Source organism: Cavia porcellus, unplaced genomic scaffold (assembly GCF_034190915.1).
Source record: "Cavia porcellus strain 051 isolate PalLab524CR breed Dunkin Hartley unplaced genomic scaffold, mCavPor4.1 scaffold_15, whole genome shotgun sequence".
Taxonomy (NCBI): domain Eukaryota; kingdom Metazoa; phylum Chordata; class Mammalia; order Rodentia; family Caviidae; genus Cavia; species Cavia porcellus.
The window spans coordinates 26,366,926-26,390,132 of record NW_026947498.1 but is presented as its reverse complement, the minus strand read 5'-3'; the positions used below and the strand labels follow the sequence as shown (position 1 = coordinate 26,390,132).

Sequence of the window (23,207 nt, the reverse complement as noted above, 5' to 3'; positions counted from 1 at the left end):
TTTCTAAGTCCTATTGAAGGACATAGATGGTGATTGCTAAGGAGAAAATACCTTCCAGGTAGTGATATGATGCAGCTTTTCTCCAAGATACATTCTAGTACAATTTTGCATGCAGTGTACTTGAACAGTTCCTCTAGAGTATGTAGCTCAGCAGTTCACAGTTGTACAGTACTGTATAATTAAACCTCTGACGCAGGGTACACAGTAAGAGTGTGTTTCAAATCAGAATGTTAAATGGTGACCAGGCCACAAGGTGGTGAGCTTAGGGCTTTTCCTTCCCCAGATAATGTCTTCCACACCTATTCTTTTAGGGCTGTGTTGTATTGCTTTGATTTTTCTTTTTTAGGTCAAGAACAGACAAGTTCCTGGGACAGATGACACAATAGGCGTGACAGCAATAGACATAAATTTTATTTGCTTTATTGTCTACCATGAATGAATTCTGTGGAGCTTTAGATCATAGCTCATTTGGTGGGCCACAGAAGTTATCATGTTGTACTTCTTTGTGACAACTATTGTGACTTTGTTAGTGCAGTTGCTGGAACAAGGTGACAGCATTCCTGCTTTGTCAAATGTTACTTGTGCAGTTATGATTTAAGCAGAGATACATGAGTTTATTGTGCTTCTAATGATTTTAAAGTGGAACATGCAGCCAGTGTTAGTTTTTTGGCAATCAGTTTTCAGGAGATAAAAAGTTTTCGTGCCACCAGGGATTTTTATAATTTCTTAACCTACTCTAAACTGAAGTTTTTAAAAATGAGGAAAAAGAGGAGATATGTTAAGGAGAAATCCTTTATGCCTATTTTTTCCCCAAAAAATAACTGTTTGTATCTATGTCTGTGGATATGTTACTGATGAAAATCTTAACTAAGCCTTTTAATCATGATTTATTAAAGATATTAGTTAGCAACATATCAGTTCTGTCCATTTGAAAATTTTAGTGTTGATCCCTAACATTGATAATATTAATGCATTTAAATATCATCTTATTATTTAATTAGAATAACTATATAAAATCTCTTGTATCTTTATACATTATTTTCCTTTTTCAATAAAATATATTCTATTAAGAGGAGACCCTGGTTAGTGTATTTAATGGCATTATCCATATTCATGAACCATATACAAGCATGTAATTGCTTTTCCAGCTCAGTAAGCTCTTGATTGTGCCAAATATTTATTTTCTGTCTGCCTTTGCAGCTGGGTGACACTGGTCGGTACACCTGTACAGCATCCACCCCCAGTGGCGAAGCCACATGGAGTGCTTACATTGAAGTTCAAGGTAAGTTAGCATCGTTGTAGAAAATAAACCTGAAAATACAATTGTTTATTTACTGCTAAATTGAGGAGGTTTTTGAGAGGTTGTTTGGGTGTGTTATTTACATGCGTATGTTTATCTAGATATTTGTAAACATCTTGCTTTTGTTTCTCTCTTGATAGAATTTGGAGTTCCTGTTCAACCTCCAAGACCCACCGACCCAAACTTAATCCCTAGTGCCCCCTCAAAACCAGAAGTTACAGATGTCAGCAGAAATACAGTGACTCTATCATGGCAGCCAAATTTGAATTCAGGAGCAACTCCTACATCATATATTATAGAGGCCTTCAGGTAGAGTGAAGATGATGTTTCAGTCTGGTCTTTATTTTTATCCATTAAATATGCATGTCCTAACCTGCGTTTCTCTCCTTAGCCATGCATCCGGCAGCAGCTGGCAGACTGTAGCAGAGAATGTGAAGACAGAATCGTTTGCAGTTAAAGGACTCAAACCTAATGCAATTTACCTTTTCCTTGTGAGGGCAGCTAATGCATATGGAATTAGTGACCCAAGCCAAATATCAGACCCAGTGAAAACACAAGGTAAATATTGATTTACTTATCTGAATTACACCTACTTATTTTTCAGTAATATAATTTTATAGGAACTCAGTTGTGCTATGTACTGGGATTGGACATTTACAAATCTGTGGTCCACATTGCATAATTAATTTTCATCGCAAAGACAAAATATCTAAAAAAAAACTTAGTTGTTTTTTGGATGAAGATTTTAAGATAATATTGATAATACAGGGGACTGTTTCACTTAAAATTAAAATTACACTAAAACAAAAATACTGTGTGAACAGTTGTGTGTTTTTATTCAATTTCTTGATTTTTGGATATAGTTACTTGTAAATATAACATCTGAATGTGTATTACAATTTTAAATTTTATGTTTAGATTCAGTGTTCACTATCTTTGGTTAATGTTGAGTTATTACCCTAACCAAGGAATATTCCCAAAGTCACACAAATATGAGATCTTTGGAAACTTGTTCCTAATCTATGTGTCCAATCATCTACCTCCAAAATAGGGAAAAAATAATTTTTGTTATTGTTTGACTTGTCTTTCATTGTCCACTGTGAGGGTAGTGATATATGGAACTTCTAAGCAGAAAAGACCTATTTCTGGCCAAATTGTCTGTCTGAAGAAACAGACAAAAGAAGAAAATAGACCTATGTAAAGCTACTTCTAAGATATTTAAAACTGGAAATTTGCATTCACTTTAACAATTTTGGATATACTGCTTTTTTCTTTGTGAAATTATTTTTATCTTTCAGTACACTCTTGCTTGTGTCATTCTAATACTGTGAATAAGATTTATTCACAGTATTATTATTACAAACTACAATATTATTATTATAAAAGTAATACACTTTAATCAGTCATTACCTTTTTTAAACCTAATGCTATTATAATTAAAATGTGCCTGATAGTATATTAGCAAATAAAAATAATTCTAGAGGATAATTATTATAAATATAAAAATCTTTGCTGAACATACAGAGGAATTGTTTCTTTCTTGAGTTAACATTTCTGAAGAAGTTCTAAATAAAGTTGTAATGAGAGGAAGAAGTTATGAACAAAACACTACATTTTTCCGGGTTTGTATAGTGTCTGCCGGTCTTGTTACATGTTTTGTCTTTTTTAGCATGTATATAAACAGTCTTGTCAAGAGGACTGTTTGCTTCATAATTCTCAGAGAAAGCGAGCCAAGTTGTAGAACATGCCCACGTCTGTCTTTTGCTGTGTGAATTCAACACACCCAGTGCCTATATTTGAGCTTATGACTCACCACATCAGGAGCTGTAATATACTTGGAGCCTGTCTTGAGGCAGTTTGAGGTTTTCAGTATTAGACACGCATTTATGAAGAATGCAGAAATTAAGACAGCTGTAAAGTGAATTTAAATTTGTGTCTCCAGTACAGGATTCTCCAATGGATTCTGACTGAAAGTTTTTGATTGACTACTACTTAATGCTCTTCTGTCTTTTACTTCTAAGAAAGATTTTGTAGTGCATACTCATTTTAAAATGAGTAGATGGTTAACATTTTATCTGAAAATTAACTTTTTATAAAGGTTTTAATCAATTGCCCTTTGTACAAGCACAGCTAAGTGGAGAAACTTAAGTGACACATATCCTTGCCAATCAGAAATTCGGTCCTGAGGAAAGGGGAGGGTCATTTTGAAATCCAAGAAGGGGTCACCTCAGCTCTTCAGTCATCCCCTTCTGTGGCCTTCACTAAGCTAGTCAGGACTTTGGAGCTTCAGCCTTCCACCTATAAAATGGGGCTAAATCAACTCCTTCCTCAGGATAGAGGCAGATTAAATTGTTTAATCTATATATGGGTATATGAGATCAGATTTCTTTTCAATTTCATGCCATGGCATATTTGTATTTCTTACAGAGTCTAGACGAAAAGTTCATAAGACGTACAGCAGTCATAAGATCAAGAAAGAAGCTAGTGCCCCAAATGAGAGAAGCGCAGTATTAAATATGCCATGAGAGACTGGAATGATGAACCAGCACTAACAAGATTAAAATTAATAGAGCGATTAACATGTCTGGTACTTGAACTGAGGTTTAAGATATTAGCCATAAAAGGAAGGACTGAGAACATTAGGCTTCGAGGGAGTCTGTGTGTGTGTGTGTGTGTGTGTGTGCGTGTGCACGTGTGAGAATGCATGCATGTTTAAGTGTGTGTGTGTGGGGGGGTGTGTGTGTGGGTGTGTGTGTGTGTGTGTGTGGGTGTCTTGGCATCTTGGCGCAAATTTAGTGTTTGAAGTCAGTTTAAAAAAAAAAAAAAACCGATCTGGACCAACAGAGTGATGAAGTTGCCAAAAGAGCAAATGTCCTCTTTTGCTGGGATTAGTGGCATGATGTCTAGGTCGAGTACTCTTCTCCTTTTTGCTCGGAATTGGTCTGATCATGAATGAAGTAATGTGCTTGTGGTTGTGGTGAGCACTGCATTTTAAAATGGACTTTTAAGAGAGCATAAAGATCGTGTCACTGCATGAAAGCTGACAGTCACATCACAGGAAAAGGAACTCACAGCTCCTGGCATGTTTAGCCCAAAAAATTAAAAAAAAAATGTACAAAAAATATGACATCCTTTCCTTCTAGAAGGTTGCCATATGGAAGATGTGGGCTTTTCTAACCCCACACAGCAGGAAAGGACTGACGAGCAGAAGTAATGAAAGCCAATGTCATTGTTTAATTTTTGCACACTTTTTGAGAGACTGTAAAGTCTGGCTGAGGATCATGGTCACAGCAAGGAACCTGAGGAAAAACTTGAACATAGTCCTGTGAGAGGCTCAGAATTTGTGACCAAAGGGGAGAGACCAGAGGTAGAAAAAAAGGTTGCTTCAAATTGATTCAGGCATAGTTTCTGTAACCATTTTCAAATAAGATGTGTACATGCGCAGAACGTATCTGAATATGCACATAGTATGCAAAAGGGAATTCCAATTATTCCACGTACTCTGGAGCCATCTCCTTGGCGATGGCTTTTCAAAAGTTTAATATCAGACATCACTTTCTATTCTTCTTTCTGTTGGGAAATTATAAACTATTACAAACTTCCGTGGCACAATGGTGGAGGAATCTAGCAAATGTTCCCAAGGAATTAACTTGCAGGCTTATTTTAATCAAGAGAAATGAACACTCGAGACACAAATCATCATAGCTCCCATGTAAAATGTTTACGTTGAAGATATCTCCCACAAAGCAGGTGGTTCCTATGTGAGTTGTGCTGGGTAAAAACTGTGAGTCTGTGCAGATCGGCTTGACTTGTGTCCTCAGGAAAAGCACTTTGTATGACTTCCCAGAGTGCAGTTCTCTCCCAGCCCTCAGGGGGACGTACCATTATATCATCAGGTGACAGGTAGCAAAATGAAGATTAAATATTCCTGGTATCATAAAATTCGGGAGTTGCTGAGGCAGGGTGTGCGCTCAAGCATGCTTTATTCTAAATACTTCACTGTGGCCCTAGAGATAGGTAGCAGACGAGGTTATAGGGCTGTGTTGATCGGTAAGAAAGAAATGTGCTCCAGTTGTAGGAGTGACAGTCAAGCAAATGCTATGTGCCGTCTGTGACAGCAGGACCCTGACAGCCAGCAGGAGCTGCATGTGAGATGCAAGGATTATCTCAGATGTGCTTCTTATTTTGTTTACTTGTAAGCTTAATTTATAGGTTAAGTTTGTGTACCAACAAATAGTGTCTCAGGCCTTAAGAGTCAGTTTTGTTGATTCTCCTGGCTTCCCTGAATTCTATCAGAGATACAGAGTTTGTTTTGACTACTCATGCTTTTTTTGTTTTACCAAAGGTTGGTTCTTAGAAAGTGTTTAGTATTTCAGAAAGCTAAAATGCTCATTTTTGTTTTCTATTGGATGGTGAATAATCTAAAATGTCTGTGCCAAAATACAATACTCTGAGAAGCAGAATTCTGAAGGAAAAAAAAAAAAAACCTACTTTCTTCTCTGTTTTAGTCTGCATTTCCTCTTACTGTTGTTAATAAAGCAGCTCATCTGCATATAGAAAACCTTTTGGGAAATGAACAATTTTTGTAAAGCACAAACTTTAATAAGTTTAACCAAACCCCTCCTTTTTGGGGAAGAAGCGAAGTGCAGGATAATGAGCGATGATGGCAGTTTAATTTTTATAGTGTTCTTATCTTGCTTCTGAAATTGTGGCATCTTTGCGATTGAGAATACTTCATTAAAATGGATTTGCTCTGAAGCAATAGCCCCACCATCCTGTAACAGTGCAACCGCCTAGTGGACGGTGCGATACCCAGGGCATCTCCCTGAGTATGAGGTGTTCCTTTCTCGTGAATCTAATTGGGTGTGTTTCTATCCCTTATTGGTGGCAGAGGCACTCATTTGCCATTGTCCTTATTTTGGAAAGTAACAAGGACCCTTTGAGAAGATGTAAAATGTCCAGCTTCTTTCTGAGCCTCCTCTCCACAATCATGACCCTGTACTTTTGCATCACCCTTGGTCTCTACTGCAATTTTTGTTGTTTCCTTGTTACATAGTTCCTGTCACACAGGAGTTGTTAGGACACTCTGATTGCACTAGCATTCATGTTCTCAGAGAGAAGCAATCATGGCAGGATAGGAAGGGCCCTTACAAGTGGCCGTTTGCTGTTGTTATCTTCGCCTTCTTGCCCTGTTAGCTCTGTGCATGCCTTCTACTCAGGCTCGCTCTCCTCCATCTCCTGTCCCCTCTCCCCCATCTCTGAGTGTTGCTGTTCTTTGAATCCCAATAACAAAGTGAAGTCCTTCTTTACTCTGTATCAAGTTGGCTGTGCAGTGCCAATGGGTCTTCTTTTCTGAGAGTTGGTAAAACACGAAAGGCCCGTTTCACCAAGCGTCATCTCGTCTGCCAGAGCTGTGAAGGACCTGACCCTCTTCCTGATCTGTTGCAGATGTCCCACCAACGAGTCAGGGAGTGGACCACAAGCAGGTCCAGAGAGAACTCGGCAACGTTGTCCTGCATCTGCACAACCCCACCATCCTTTCTTCCTCTTCTATCGAAGTGCACTGGACTGTGAGTTGTCACCGTATTAGATTTTCTTTTTAAGAAGCAGGTGACTTCTGTGATAGATGTATGTAATATAACTACCTGTTCCTCACTTCTTCATAAATGAAAACTCTATCATGTAAGCATTGTTTATTGCGATAGCTATAGTCTGATTTTGAAAGAGAAAAGAAATTTTGTCTTTGTGTATTTTTTTCTATTAAACTTCACTAGTGTCAAGGAAAAGAAATATAAGTTGTTAACTAGAATATATAATTTATCTTAAGTTCATTATCACACTTTTTTAAAGCTTAGAAATATTTACAGGCAGTAAGCAGATTTCTCAAATAAAAAAAAAAAAAGTAATAAAGCATGTCCCCTTCTACCCTCACAGGACTCTCAGATATTGAGGCTTTAGTATATACATTAATATCAACTGGCAGAAATCCTGATTTTGTGGCGGATGCAGAATCACAGCATCTGCCTGGCAAGCCCAAAGTCCTCAGTTGGATTTTTGGTACCAAAAAATAAAAAGATAATGATTTTTTTTTGTATTTTACTTATTTAAACCAGCAATGCATACTGCAGACCCTATAGCTTCTTATTTTGCAGTTTGCTACATTTATTTTTTGTTGTTTTCTAATGAAGCAATAAAAACATATGAAAGATTGCATTTTTATCTGTGGTTTTCAGGTGGACCAACAGTCCCAGTATATTCAAGGATATAAAATTCTCTACCGGCCATCTGGAGCCAGCCATGGGGAGTCGGAGTGGTTAGTTTTTGAAGTGAGGGCCTCAACCAAGAACAGTGTGGTTATCCCTGATCTCAGGAAGGGAGTCAACTACGAAATTAAGGCGCGCCCCTTTTTTAATGAATTTCAAGGAGCAGACAGTGAAATCAAGTTTGCCAAAACCTTAGAAGAAGGCAAGTATGATAAAGTGTGATTACTGTGCATTGCGGTCTGTTTGTTGGGCTTTTATTAACTTCAGTTATTGAAGTTGGTAAAATGTTTGGAGAGCATTAGATTTATTAACTGTCTTCACACTAAACATGTTTTGCTACAAGAATGTGTTTAATCAGACATCTATAAAAACAAAGTGCTATGATAGGTGACTTACCCCCATAGGGACCCACACACAAAAAAAATGTGCAAATGTGAGCATTTGACTATATTACTGTATACATATATGTGCAGTGCATAATTAATTATTCAGAGCGAAAGTTCACATTTGAAGATGCTCACTTTTAAATTATTGAATGTTAGTTTAGTTGAAGATTTCTAGATAAAGTGGGTAATATCTTGGTTTGCCTGGGACTTTCCATGGTTAGCATTTTCTCGTTATGCCTCATATCGCTGTAAACTTCTCAGTTACAGACAAACCAGTATGGCGACCATCCTGTCGCCATAAATTAGACAGTAATGTTTACAGAAAAGTAAAAAATTGCATGGTACAAGCAGAGTCTGAAAGGAATGCCAAAGCTAGACATGGTGCCACATGCTTATAATCCCAGCACTTGGGAGGCTGAGACAAGAGGATCCTTATGAGTTTCAAGACCAGCCAAGAGCTTCAAAATTAGCTCAAGGCAAGCCTAAATTGCTTGCCCTGTGAGACCTGTCTCAAAAAGACCAAATGAATAAATAAATATATAGTCCCAGAATTTCCCCTAATGTTCCTCACTGTATAAATGACAGACTATGCTTAACGCTGTGAATGATTTGCATGAATCTTCCATACTTTGGATACCTTCTTTACTGTGGCATGAGATAAGGATTATAGGGGTGTATTAAGAATTGTCTTGATGTTTTGTGGAGATAATTTGTATAACTTTGGTTATGAAAAACTAGTAACAATGTGTTAGCAGATTCAAGTAAAACAAGTGGCTGGAGACTATTACTTAACATACATCTTTAAAATATGCATATATCAGTATAACTTCTGTATAATTATTTTTGGTAAATATGAATTGCTTGCTTTCCATGTTCTCTTAACACAGTCTAAAAAACTTTTTTTACTTTTTTAAAAAACTATGTAATAGCACCAAGTGCCCCACCCCAAAGTGTAACTGTCTCAAAGAATGATGGAAATGGGACTGCTATTCTGGTCAGCTGGCAGCCACCCCCCGAGGATACACAGAATGGAATGGTGCAGGAGTACAAGGTAAAATAGGCCTGTTAATTTGCTGATGGACACCCTCTCTAAGCACACACAAAAGTAATCTTGGTAAATTGTTTGTGGATATTTGGCGCCCTCTGCTGGCAAAACTACCAAGTTGCTAAATTAACAAATATTTTCATTTAGGTAGTGATTTGGGAAAAATTTTATTTGCTAGAAAACCTATATAAAATATTTAATTTAAAAGAAAGACTAGAAATGATTAAAAGTAAATACATACATATATATTTATACAAATGTCAAACAAATGGTAATAGTGTTTTTTTTCCAAAAAAGAGCTTAAAATATATTTTTCAGACGTAGATTTACTATATAGAATTGGCTATACATAGTCAAATTCAATCAAAAATGATTTGCTTATTTCTGTATCTGTTAAGTTTTACAACTCTAGAACTAAGTAAAAAAAGTTATTTTGGTGCGTATGAAAATTATTTTTTCTATAAACCTAGTTTTAGTCTCTAAAGATAATTTCATGTCTCAGAGAAACACTATACATAAATTTCTACAATTTTGTGTACATTTTAAACATATGCAATGTAATTTTCAAGGAACTTAATCTAGTAAGTATGAATAATTATTTTTGTCTCTGAAATAATCAGCCGTTTTCAGTGAAGACAACCTTAACATGCATGCGAATTAAGCAAATATTTTAAACCACTCCAAGATGTGCTGCTAAACTACGAGACATGAGATTTACTTAAAGATGGTGTGTTAGAATTTTCTTATTAATGAATCTGTCTTTGTAAGATCACCTAGTAATCAATAAGAGATGAATAATTGATACATTGGGTGAGGGAAACTTCAAAGGCAAATAGATCTTATGTGTATTTTTGCAACATTCATGGAAACATGCTGCATGCTAGGAGAATTTTAACTGGAACATTTGTACTGTACATTTGTGTACAGTGATACTTATGTGATACTCATTTTTCTAGTTACTAGTGAAGCTTTGTAATTTAAGTCATTATTTTCTACATGTAAATATTTCAAATTGTGGTTGGGATGTGAAACTGAGGTCTGGAAAGTTCTGTAATGAGAAACTACTGAGACTGGGCATAGACACACCTTAACACATATGTGTCAGTATGAAACTGGTTAAAACCCGGTGTGGTGTCACAAGCCTGTAATCGCAGTGCTTGGGAGGCTGGGGCAGGAGGATTGCCGCAGGCTCTGGGGCAGCCTGAACTACATAGTGAAACCCTGCCTCAAACAAGCAGACAAACAAAACAAAACCAAAAACATAATAAAGAAAGAAAAAGAAAGGAACTGGTTCAGCAGGTCCACACATCCAACTTCTCTAGAATTTTCAACTCCAGACCAGCCCCAAAAGCACTTGTAGAATCATTTGCCAAATACACACTACTGGCCTCAGTCCTGGGAGAGTGTGGCTCAGTTGGCCCCCCGAGGGTCTCTTGCACAGCATTTGAGGAAATCTCTCTCAGTGACTCTGATGTGCATCCTTACTTAAGCCCCCCGCCCAAAAAAACCAGCAATGTCTTGAATAGCAAATTAATTTGTACAATGACTAGATACACTAAGCTTATTTTTTTGAGAATCAGTTTATGAAATTTATGTGCACTAATAGGGATACACTTTTAAAAAGTACTTAAATATGGATATTTAAGTGCCATAAGTATGGATATTTTTGTAAAATATCCACAGTACATTAATAAATAAGATTTTGAAGCATAACTAAGTTATTAAAAAGTAAATATGTCTGTACTTTTTAAGTGTTTTTGCATGAGTTTCAAGGTTGCTTCAACACTGGGAAGTGACAGGGTGCCCTTTCTGTGCTGGTCCAGATAAACAGACTGCTAGAGAAGACTCAAAGATTTAAAACGCGGCAGTGCCCCAGCTCTCAGGCGAAATTGTGTAATGCAGGCATTTTCCCCTAAGATCAAAACTCATTTCTCTGTTCAAGAAATGTGAAAGGGTGGATTTCACTTAGCTTCATGGTCAATTTAAAATAATAAAATGCCTTTCAGAACCTGATTGACTGGTACAAAATCAGTTTGTGGCTTCGGTTCAACTGTGTAATATAATTGGGGGGAAATAGCCACAAAAGGGTCTTTATTTCCAAATGATCAGATCTCAGCATAGTGTCTGACCATTTGCTGGTGTGAGCCACTGAAACTGTTTTAGAACAATATTAACTTTTGAAGAAAAAAAAATGAAAGATTATTGACCAAGTGATAAAGGACACTGATATTTTCAGATTAACTCTGAATCCCATTTCCTATTACAGTTTAGACAATGGTCTACGTGAAGCTAATCTGACACATTGCTCAGAGACATCATAAAGCATACAGATTATGCTTTATTTTTCTATGGATCCTTCTCTTATGGAAACTGAGTCCAAATATTGCCACACCCTGTCCAAGTTCTTCAATGCTGCACAAGATCACTCTATGAGTCTCTCTAATTTTTTGCAATTTTCAGAATGTTTTTATTTCAGTGGGAAACACATATCTCTTCCCCACTGCCTGACTGGGTAACAACATAACATATCCAAAGCAGGAGCAAGTTGTAGTCATCCAGTGGCAAATATGAATGACCATGGACCCATGGGTGTGCATGTATAGCAACACTGTCATGCGGGTGCATTCAGCTCAAGCCCTGAACAGCCAGAGGTACACAGGGAATCCTGGAAAGCTGCAGAGGGCAGAGCCACTGGGTGACAGGGTACAGTTTTGCTGTCGAGAGGCTAAAAGACAATAAAATTTACAATAAAGACTGTAGCATGGTTTACATTTTTTAGGTTCTTCAAAATGATTTTCTATCACAAATATTCCTGTCAAAGTTAAAAAGTAATAACTTGATAATTACACTAATTTTTTCTTTCGTATCAACTGCATAGTTATTCCCTACAATCGTATAGACTGTGAAAGATATATTCCTATTTTATACTTAATCCTTATACTTAATATAAGATCAAAGGGCCAGGTTTTTCATTATAATGATAGTCTAGGATCCCATAAAGCTGAATAAAGTTCTAGATCTTTACTTCTTAAATAAAGTTTTATTTTTAATAATCATATTTACACAAAATGCGTTATATTCTTCAGAAACTCACCCTCCCTTTAAAACAACTGCCCCTTGGATTTTGTGTAAACGAGATGACATTGACAGTGCCAGCTGTTGGTGTCTCATGAAACTGATAAAGTATTGGCTAAGCACTCCGAGCTCTCCTTGGTTTTATATCTGATCATCATGGGTTACACTTGCAGGGCAAGCTTTGAATGATGATAGATAGGTTGTTGTTGTTGTTTATCTGGATCTGAACAGGTTTCTTCAAGTTACTTTTATTTTTGCAAAGAATTTCTTACAAAATAAAAAAGAAGAAGAACCTGATGATTTGGGCTGTTGTACAGCCTCATTATGTGTACTGAAAAGTGTCTTCAAGCAGAAATTTATAGACTTACCTTACATTGAGGGTGTCCAAGAAAGTTGAAAGGGTTCTTGAAGCTTCCCCAATGCTAGGTTGGTTTGAAAGGGTCATCTCAGAACATGGTGCTGGGGCACAATGACTCTCTACAGTAGGTTTACAGCAGATCTCAACTCTGTCCTGGTCTCCCCGCATCTAACTCCCATACTGACTTCTCCATTAACTCAGATCATTTAACAGCGTGGATTTTGTTACATGTTCCTTCCAGGTTTGGTGTCTGGGCAATGAGACTCGGTACCATATAAACAAGACCGTGGACGGCTCCACCTTCTCCGTGGTCATTCCGTCTCTGGTTCCTGGAATCCGGTACAGTGTGGAAGTGGCAGCCAGCACTGGGGCCGGACCTGGGGTGAAGAGCGAGCCTCAGTTTATCCAGTTAGGTAAGCGTCCACACAGCTCCCCTGTGGCAGGCTGTCATCAAGCCACTTGTTGTCCTTTGTGGCTTTCACATGTGGTTGAGCCACTGTTGCAAGATCAGTAAAACCTGTGAAGTGCCTTATGGCTATAAAGGTGCTAGTGATTTTTTTTTTTTTTTTTTCTTTTTGGTACCTGGCATTGAACTCAGGGCCTTGCACTAGCCAGGGAAGCACTTGGGCCACTGAGTTATAGCCTCAGCGTGGTGTGATCTATTTTAAACAGAGAGTTATGGGTATAGATACACTACTTACCATTGGAATACATTCTGAGAAATATGTTTTTGGCAGTTTGTCCTCGTGTGAATGTCATGGAGTGTACTGCCACCAATTAAGACATCTGTGACGGCATTAGCCTATGTAGCTTTGTGCAACCATAGCCACATATGTGGTTCGTTGTTGATCAGAACACTGCTATGTAGCACATGACTGCACAACTAAATTTAAACTTACCCCAGCACACATGTTGAGTAATATTTCATATAGTTATTCCATAATATGCTAATCCTGTCCTATGTATTTTTTTTCATCTCTTTGACAAATGATACTAAATGACCACCAAGGGGGGCTCAGCAATAAGAAAGACACAGTCTGTAGCCTAATAGAGCTCACTTTTGGTTTTAAAATTAAAAAAAAAAAAAAAAAAAAAAAAAACCCTTCCATGCAAAATTTAAACCAAGTGTTAGAGATTTCTGGCAATGCAAACGTTATGTTTACATTTATGTCTATTTAAAATTTAAGCCTTTTTCATAACAAAAGATAAATGGAGGCATCAAAGAGCATTGGAGCGTGTTTACATTAGTAATTACTTAGAAAGTTAAATGCAATCTGCACTTCAAAAGTATTTGATTTTTTTTTTTTAAAAACTCGACATAAAAGCATTCATGACTATAGTTCACTGTAGGTGATCCAGCATGAGCATGACATGCAGATCATGAGTGATTGCTGGTAAAATCTTGAACAAAACAGAAACAAAATGCTATTGTTCCTAAAAAGGAGAAAACGTCAGATTTAAAGAAGTGACATTTAAATTATGAAAGTTATGGAGACTTCAAGGGCAATTTTATGTATGTATGTCACAAATCAGAAGTTCAACTTATTTTATGTCAGATCCTAAACAAGGATGCATAAACAAATATGCACAAATCATTAATATAACCTCACAAAGAGTACATATTAAATGTGCATACTTATATAAATGATTTCCAACAGTTAATTCAAAATTAAGAAACTTGTGTCTTTGATTAATTTTATTGCAAAACATAAAGGCCTTAACATTCATTTGGAAAAATCTTGTTGATACTCCTGTGTTAAAGACAATGCTGCCTGCCTAGGGCTGATCAAAAGATGAAGTGTGTGTTCAGATAAAAGTTTATTACAATAAAAGACACATTGGCATTAGTCCTCCTCAGAATACTCACCCTAGCTTTGAACGTACATATCCCATTGTAGCTGCCATTTTCTGAAGTCAGCCTGGAAGTCTTCTTGTTTTTATGAGGCATTATCAAAAATACAGTGAATGCTGCTGTCATGTCCTCCAATGGGAAGGCAGGCTCAAAAAATGTTACAGCATGTCCTCAGCCACCTTATTCACAGAGTCTGCAGCTATGTGAGTGCTGTCCTGTCCCCTAGTCAACATGACCATAGCAGGTAAGCATTGTGAACCAGTTCAGGGCATGGAAGCAGCCAGGGCCACACAGCTAAGCACGCTCATGAAAGGAGACTTCCAGAGCTGACTCAGAAAGTGGCAGGAATAGTGGGATTAATGTGTTCAAAGTGACGGCCAAGATTGTAAGGGAAATCAATAGCAATATATACGGTAATAAATTTTTTTAAAAACTTCACATCCAGTGCAATTTTTTTCCTTATTACACTTTATATATTTGTGAAATTTCTGTGATGTAACTCCATAAAATTTTTGTATTGTGTGGGACTTTGTTCCACATAGACATTGGCTTAAATTTTTTTTTTTTTTTTTGTTAATCTGGACTTCTAAGGTTTTCTCTGGACCAGTAGAAAATCAGGAAGGAAGTCCCTACTCTGTGGGTGGGTTTAGTGGCATGAATCCGGAGCTGTGCCTCTGTGACTACAAGTTGGTGAGTGGGGGCACTGAACAGCAAAGTCCCGGCTGGGGCACTGCCTCTCCTGAGCCTGTGCTGTGACCACTCATCAAGCCCGTCACGAAGCTCTTTCTGACTCACACAGCCTTGGGCAGAATTTGACTTTTGAACTCTTCTTTTTCATTGAGCACATTTCAAAGAAGTAATTTCATACATGACTTAAACAAAAACAGCTTCGTGGTTTAATTCAAACAGTGAAAGAAATGATAGAAAATTTTCTTGATACATCAGTCCCGATGTTATACTAGACATAGAAGAAACAGCTATGTTACAGAAATAATAGCTCTTCAGTATCACCTTCTTCAGGGAAATGTCAGTGTTGTTTGGTTAACACTGGAACTATCAGTTGCATCGTGATGACCCTTCCCATAACTGAGCTTGTGTCCCTATTTTTGTAGCATCTGACTTTTAGTCCTTGTTTCTGGAAGATGGACTTGGGAAAGGGCCATTTGTAATTTTATTATTGAGGATTTAAATCATAGATTTAAGGGTCAAATTGGTTTTGAAATCATTAATATGTTCCCATTCTCCACCTCTTAACACAGCCTTAGCTGCAGTGAGACAAAGCCCGAGATTCCGTGGGAGTGTTGTAATTCATTAGTGATGTTGCACTCCATTCCGCTAAACCCATGTGGTCGCTTGCATGGAACCTCGCTTGGCTGTTCCATAAAATCTGAAGCTACTCAACTTAACCTTGTGCAAATAGCCATGAAATCTATAAACCTAGTGGATGCAAAGGGTGTATGAGGAATAAAAAGAATAGGTTTGCTTGGTGAACTTTCAGAGGATGAGGTGCTCTTAGGATAACCAAAGAAAAAGGGGTCTGGAGCACTAAGTAAAACTTTCAGTCAACAAACAGTGGAAGGCAGATGACTCTTTGTGAAAACAGGTTTTTCGGCCTTGACCATAGAATGAAATCTGGAATTCTATTCAAGAATAAAGAAAGCAAAGCCTCCTCAGTCCACACAGTCAACATGAGAATTGCATTTCGTGTTGAAAGGGTACTGTGTTCCCAACACTCCTTCTGTCACCATCAGAGACTGCTTATTTTTTCTGCCAAATGTCTTATTAGGATGTAATATCATTTAGCAAAAAAAAAAAAAAAAACAAAATCTGTAAAAATATAGAGGGCATTTTATTTTTAAGAAATATTGTTCATAACGAAGGAGTTGTATCAATTTTTTCTGGAAAAAAATTATTACTGGACTAGAAAACATTTTCTTTTGTAAAGCAAATTGTATGAGCTGAATTGTATTTCTCTCTAATAATTCTGTAGTCTGTCTCTCCAGAGTGCTTCTAAACCCTGGCCCTGCTCTGACGGGGCTGTGGATGTGCATATTATTCCGTTCACAGGAAGTCTTTATCCTAACAGACAGTGTCATGCCTAAGTACCAAACCTTGTGACCAGCTTTCCCTGGAGCCTGAAACTTATTCAGGCTGACAGATGCCCCTTGGCTTTTGTCTGACCTACTGAGCCGGCCTCTGTCTAGAAAAGCCTAGAAGGAGTCAGCGGGCCAGATGTGTTGATCAGATAAGAAACAGAAAGGGAGACAGAACAGCAAAAGAGAAAGGTGACCGGGCTGGCCAGGAGGCCCAGGAGGGGAGCTGGAGGAGAAAGGGAGAGGAGCATTTGTGGACTCAAGGCTTTCTCGGTGTTCAGGGAGTTGCCCACGGAGCTTTCCTGTGGAGGGCTGGCTGCTCTTAGAAAAAGTCAACCAGGCACGGTGGCTCTAGCCTGTAATCCCAGCACTCGGGAGGCTGAGGTGGGAGGATCATTGCGAGTTCGAGACCAGCCTGGGCTACAAAATGAGCTCAAGGCCAGCCTGAACTGCATATAGAGACCCTGTCTCAAAAAAAAAAAAAAAGAAAAGAAAAAGTCAGCATCAAATCTAAGGTGTCCTGCGGACTCAGAGATTGTCACTTTGAGCATCCGTGCAGTCCATGTCAGGGCTGGGGTTGAGCCAGGAGCCTGTGTCTGCGTTGCCCAAGGAAGGGAGTTGTATGAGGCAGGGATCTGTACTGACCCTCCTGGGGAACCAGGAGGAAGCAGAGATCTGGAAACAGACAGGGGTCCTTAACTCCTCCTTCTGGAGCCACAAAGTTCTACTTACACTGAAAAGGATGTTGTATCCATATAAGATCCTAAGAATACAGTATAAGCATATCTTCTGAGTCAAATGACCCAGGATTTGCAAGAAAGCACAATACTAATGAGATGGACAAGCAAGCTTCACGTTTCACTTGATATTGAGGGGGAAGAAGATTAAAACTTCACCTGGCAATCATAGCACTGGACAGAACTGAGTTTGGAATAAAACTCACTGCCAACAAAATCGGACATCCCTTTAATAACAGGGCAAAACCCCTAGTTTTCTCCAAAAACCATGCTGACTGTTCTGTGGGAGCTGATCTAAGGATAGATCTAAAATCTACCTTAGCAGGTAGAAGACATAAATGTAAAATTAGTAAATTTTATTAGCCACAGAGTCCATCAATTTTTAATACTTGAATCAAAATGTCTAACATTAAATAGAAGTCTTTTTGACCATTCATAACACTTGATAATTCTTTTACATATTTAATGTTCTTTTATCTATTTCTCAGCATGGTTATTATTTTAAAAGAAAAATTATTCGTAGTTCTTTCAATGATAACATTATCTTAATATTTCATCATGTTTTAATGAGCTTCAACTTTATGAGACTTTCTGAACATTGCGGCAAATGAAGCATTTTGAAGACAGTTAAGAATTGTTCAATATAATCTTGAGGGGAGGTCACATATAATCAGACTGTGCATCTGTCTTCTAGAGGAAATATACTTTTATTGGACATTTCCTATAGAAATATAGAAGTATGAAGAGCTGTGTAACTGTTCTATAATATTTGTTTAACACTCCATAATTTTGTATAACAGCATGAAAATATTTCATCCTGTGGTGCCACCTTTTTGTATTTATACTAGCACTGTTGTGAGATATTTTATCTAAGCAGGATCCTCCAGGGTTCTCTGAAATTAAAAGAAGTGTAACTGTTCTCTTTATTGTCTCACAGATAAAGTAAGAATTAAAATGCATGACTGTTTTGAATTAAAATGCACAATTCATTGTAAAATTGACAATTTTATAAATTTTAAAATAACTAAAAATCCCACGAACTGTTTTACTGCAGAAAACCGTATTAAAAACAAATGCAAGCTCAACAGGTGTGGTAGTATATGCCTGTAATCCCAGCACTGGGGAAGCTGAGGCAGGAGGCTCACTGCCAGTTCTAGAAAACCTTTGACTACATAGTGAGTTCACTGCCAGCCTGAACTGCATAATAAGACCCTGTCTCAGAAAACCTAAAAACAAAACAAAACTCCAGAAATGTAAAAGAGATCATTTATGTATCCAATAATTAACAAAATAAAATGGTAGCCGTCGTATATCACGGATGTACGGCTACCTGATCACACTGAATATTTAACACAAATTAATCAGAAGATGGTATTTCAGATTCTCACGGAAACCCCGTGTCCCCGGAGGACCAGGTCAGCCTGGCACAGCAGATCTCCGACGTGGTGAAGCAGCCGGCCTTCATCGCGGGCATCGGAGCGGCCTGTTGGATCATCCTCATGGTCTTCAGCATCTGGCTGTATCGGCACAGAAAGAAGAGGAGCGGCCTCACAAGTACTTATGCAGGCATCAGAAAAGGTGTTGGCTGAAGTTTTTCACACTGTAATACTGCTGTAAAATGGTAGACTTTAACTTTGACTCCACCTTGTGCCTGAGGATTTACTTAGGACATCTGTACATCAGCTTATCCGTTGTGTTCTCATTTTGTTAGACTTCTCCGTGCAACAGCACAGCAAACAGAGCTCGTCAGTTTCTCAGGACTCAGTTTTTAAAGTATGTTTCACCAGCGCAGGTTGAGACTGGGCTGTTTTTCCATTGCCTTGTTCCATAGACAGTTTTTTATTGCTTCATCATCTTAAGGAAAATTTGTGATCTCATTGTCACAGGAATTAGAAATTAGGGCGTTAGACTCATGCAGCATGAAGGGAGTGTTTTTGCCCTTTGCAAAGCAACTAACAGGACGAATGCTGCCTTTTGATTATTTGTAAAATTCTTCTTTTCTTAGTAAATGTGATTATATGACTAAGTATATGCTTTCATTAGAGAAGACAGGTAACACTTTTTATTGTCAGATTTAAACTTACAAAGTTGAATATCTGCATACAAGTAATTAATAGTGATGATCGTGTTACAAATGTCTCTGTATAATTTTACTGTTTTGCTATTACTTGCAATTTTATGATAGACTCAGTATGCAGGGTAACTTTTGCTACGTGGCCTCCAACCCTGTAGGCCATAGATTTGCACTCTATTCCCTTAGATTCTTAGCACAGTCAACTAGTTAATCTTTTTCTCCACACCCACACATAGATCCATCAACTCTGAGCCTCAGATCTGGGTAACAGATAAAGTAGTTGTAACCCCATGTTTCAGGAAGTCATCTCTTTTGAATGCCTTTAGTGTAATAATTTGTAGTGTTTCTTTTACTCTCAAAATTGTGATTAGATTTGATGGCAAATTATATACTACCCTTGGTACAGGGCCATCCTTCCTAGGCAATAGTTTTGTTTTGTTGCAAAATAAATTTTAAATAGAATTCTCTTGCAAACATTTCCACTTTCCCCTACTTGTCTATGTATTTCCTAAGTGCAGATTTCCTATGTGTTTAGATCAGATCTTTTTTCTGACCAGTTATATGGTTAAACAAGAATTTCTAGTGCCAGGGAGAGGTTGAATGTCCTTACACATTTCATAAAATACTCCAGGTCAGCAATCCAAATATTTGTGCTCTCAGTTCCAAGAGGCCTTGGGAAAAAAGAGTCAACACAGATTCATCACAGATACCATAAAATCAATCCCTGTGCCTCTGGTCTGGCTCAGCAGCCCACTCCTCACGTGCAAAGGCTTCCAACAGCATTACGATCCTTAAATAGGTTTTTTCCAGGTATGTGCCCTATCTAGAGATGAAGCAAATGTCAGTACCCCTATCCATGAAATGGAAAACGGGGGCTCAGAGGTCACTGCAAAGAGAGCCATGCTCGCTATGAGCATGAAGTGGGCCGGTGTCGGGCAGCTGTGTCACAACCCCAAACCTTTGACTCCAAAGTCTGTGCAGAGCAGGGATTTGTCCAGGGCTGTGTTTGGCAGAGTGGGGACCTGGAGCGTGGGGAGAAACTATGTTTTGAAATCTGAAGTGAATGAGAAAAAGCAACTAATTAACATAGACATGGAGTCTCTTGGATTTTCTCCCCAAAAGACTTCCATGAGACAGTCCATTTTGTAAGTAGCCAGTCTGGAATTCAGTGCTTTTTCTCATGATGAAGTGTGCGATTATAACAGTTTAATTCTCTATATTGTCTTCAGGCCTAAAAATGTGACATGAAACTCACTAATTTCTGAAATGTTCCTCTTCCTTTACTAATGACCTTTGAGCATGCTGACAAATGCGTATTTGCTCTTTCTGCAGAACCTATTAAACTAATGTCATTGCCTTTTCAACCAGCTTCTGTTTAAGCAGAAATCATAGAACATAATTACAAATGTAATTGGATGAGCACCTTATTCCATTTTCCTTATTTGTGCCATTGGCACTTTTTCCTAGTTCTGTTTTTTCTTAATTAAAAAAGTACATTTTTGTGATCTCAAATTTCCTATATAAAAAACAATGCCAGTAATTTAGGAGAATAGTAAGTGAAGTATTTTAAATAAATAGGTGAAAGGAGCTTGTTGGCCGATAAATATGAACAGTGAACGTTTTGTACAGTCTCACCTCTGTTTAACTATTGGTGTGACATCTGCTGGACATGCCACACTCCTGCCACATGTGGCCTTAGTGTGTACCGTACCTGGGTACATGCAGAGTTTATTACAATATTGTGGGCTTTGAGAAGTAAGTTGTTTTTAGTGTGGTAGCAGGAAGAATTTCATTTAATGCTGACCTTTGTTCATCTTTAGTCCTCAAATTGGGTCTAGCATTTAGCTAAGAGAAGTAATGACAAGGACCTTTTGTATTTTCCCTTGTCCTTGTGATTGCAAATCATTGTTCAGGCGCTCTGTTCTTGCCTGAATAGCTTTCGTCTCAAATGTACCTTTTTTTTTTTTTTTTTTAAGATTTGTTACTATGGCATTAAATTTTTGAATGTAGCTAAATTGCATTGACTGTCTGAAAAGACCAAAATAAACCACACACACACACACACACACACACACACACACACACACACGCACGCACACACACACGCACACACAGTAGAATTCTTGAGACTACTGCAGAGGAAGCCCAGTACACAAACGGGCTGCAACATGGAGGTTTTTGTTGGTTTTTTTCCTCGAATGTGCAGAGATCAAGTGGTGTGTGACACTTGTAGGGAATGTAAGAAGTGACAGTTGTAGGGAATGCTACAGGGGGCTACTTGCCATCCCCAAAGCTCTAATCCTGAAGTAAATTCCATACCAATATTCAAATGGAAGACGCATTTTGGGCAGCTCTTTGATAGATGATAAGCAATCACTACTCCACTTTGTTCATCTTAAATATCTTTCGAAAGCAAGCTTTCCCATTAAAGGGAGTGTTGTAGATTCCCTTGCTTTCTTTTCCAAGGCGGCCTTTACTTTAAATTAATGAGAAGAGATGGGAAAATAGGCCAGTCTCCTCCCTCTCTGAAATGACATGGAAATTGCTCTGGTGTTGTTCCACACTTGGGCTGGGAGCAGCTAGGAACAGTGGGGGAGGCCAGCCTGCTACTTTTGAGGTCTGCAGTTCAATTTCAGGCATTATTGATTAGATTAAGATTTATAACTGCAGAGTGAAGGTTCTCAGAGGGGAGTTATTGTTCTATTGTTTAGCTTCTAGCGTGGCATTAAAAAATGTTCAGCCTACTCCTGGAAAGCTTCTAAATGTAAACAATGCCAGAAAAATTAAAGTTGAAAACACCACCTTTTTGCTGTCTGCTTGCAAATTTTTATGATGATAAACATGTAGTGTTATAGTGTTTTTATGGGAGGTCAGGTGTTCCTTGTCAGTGAAACGGTTTGATTTTATGATTCTCTTTGTTTCAGTATTGTTCCTTTTTTTCTTTCCTCCTTCCCTCCCACCCTGCATCCTTCTTTCCTTCTTTCTTTCATTCCTTATTCCTGCCTCCCTTCCAATAATGAGTGCTTAAGTGCATCTATGTGTCCATTTCAGAAGCATTTGCTTTCAGATTTCTAGATAAGGTTCCAGCAAAACCCCGATAATACTTGTTTAAGAATCCATCACCCAGTGTTTGGAGATGATTAATATTGGAGGATTCCTGTTTGTACTAAAGCTGTGAGCTAAATCTCTGTTACTAAATGCAGGGTCATTCACAGGCTAACCCAGACAATCCCCTCCTGAGTGCACTAGAGTGTCAGACACTTCAAAATGCTACCTGTAGAGACAAGCTTTTTTTTTTTTCTTTTTTTAAACTTAGATTTGGTTTTATTCATATATCAGAGTGTCAGACTTACTGGCTTGGTTATTTACATTTGTTTTATGTTCAGCTGTCTGCTTGATTTATACTAATGTGATATGTACCCTTTCTCTCTTCAGCTTAATAACTGGTTTGTATTTTGTTTTGATTTTTCAGTCCCGTCCTTTACCTTCACACCAACAGGTATATATTTGCACTTACCCTCCCCCCTTCCTTTGTTAGTTTGGCATGTGGTATACGATTGTGTTTCTGGTTTTAGTCCAATTTCGGCGGTAACTGGGGGGAAAGAACTTAGACGCAGTACAATACTTCATTTACTTGGCCAGGCATGCTTTTGAAGTCGAAATGGCTGGTGTTGCTTTTCACCTGTTCCATGCGGTTATTTGTTCTCCACTCCGTATTACATCTTAGCCTTGTTTGCATGTTTTCCATTAAATGGACACACTGTTTCTACCCTGGGCATGATTTAACATGCTAATCATCTTATTGATTATTTCATACTTGGCAATGAATTTTCCCCCTTAATGTAAGCTTTCGGGTTTTCCAAAAACAATTTCTTTCTCTTGTGTTCTCTGCCCATAGAATCAGTATTTTCAAACATAATCAAAATATCCAGCGTATATGAAAATTAAAAGTTCATTTTATCCAAGTCAGAATCCTCGTATTCTGATCTACCCAGTTCCTTTCAAAGCAGGTCTCCTTTCATAT

At 38.0% G+C, this 23,207-nt stretch overlaps 1 protein-coding gene across 7 annotated transcripts in view; it reads left to right on the top strand.

Moving 5' to 3' along the window:
- Positions 1–23,207, top strand: part of Robo1 (roundabout guidance receptor 1) — a 1,010,950-nt gene that overhangs the window by 941,592 nt on the left and 46,151 nt on the right. For 5 of the 7 annotated variants that reach the window (XM_063224749.1, XM_063224748.1, XM_063224751.1 and 2 more), the window contains 9 exons: positions 1,201–1,282; positions 1,441–1,609; positions 1,692–1,858; positions 6,749–6,870; positions 7,534–7,765; positions 8,879–9,000; positions 12,669–12,840; positions 18,490–18,687; positions 22,656–22,682. In XM_063224749.1, coding sequence (XP_063080819.1) covers positions 1,201–1,282; positions 1,441–1,609; positions 1,692–1,858; positions 6,749–6,870; positions 7,534–7,765; positions 8,879–9,000; positions 12,669–12,840; positions 18,490–18,687; positions 22,656–22,682 — 1,291 coding nt within the window. The remainder of the gene's footprint in view (positions 1–1,200; positions 1,283–1,440; positions 1,610–1,691; positions 1,859–6,748; positions 6,871–7,533; positions 7,766–8,878; positions 9,001–12,668; positions 12,841–18,489; positions 18,688–22,655; positions 22,683–23,207) is intronic. The other 2 variants (XM_063224750.1, XM_063224753.1) reach the window with 1 other exon arrangement.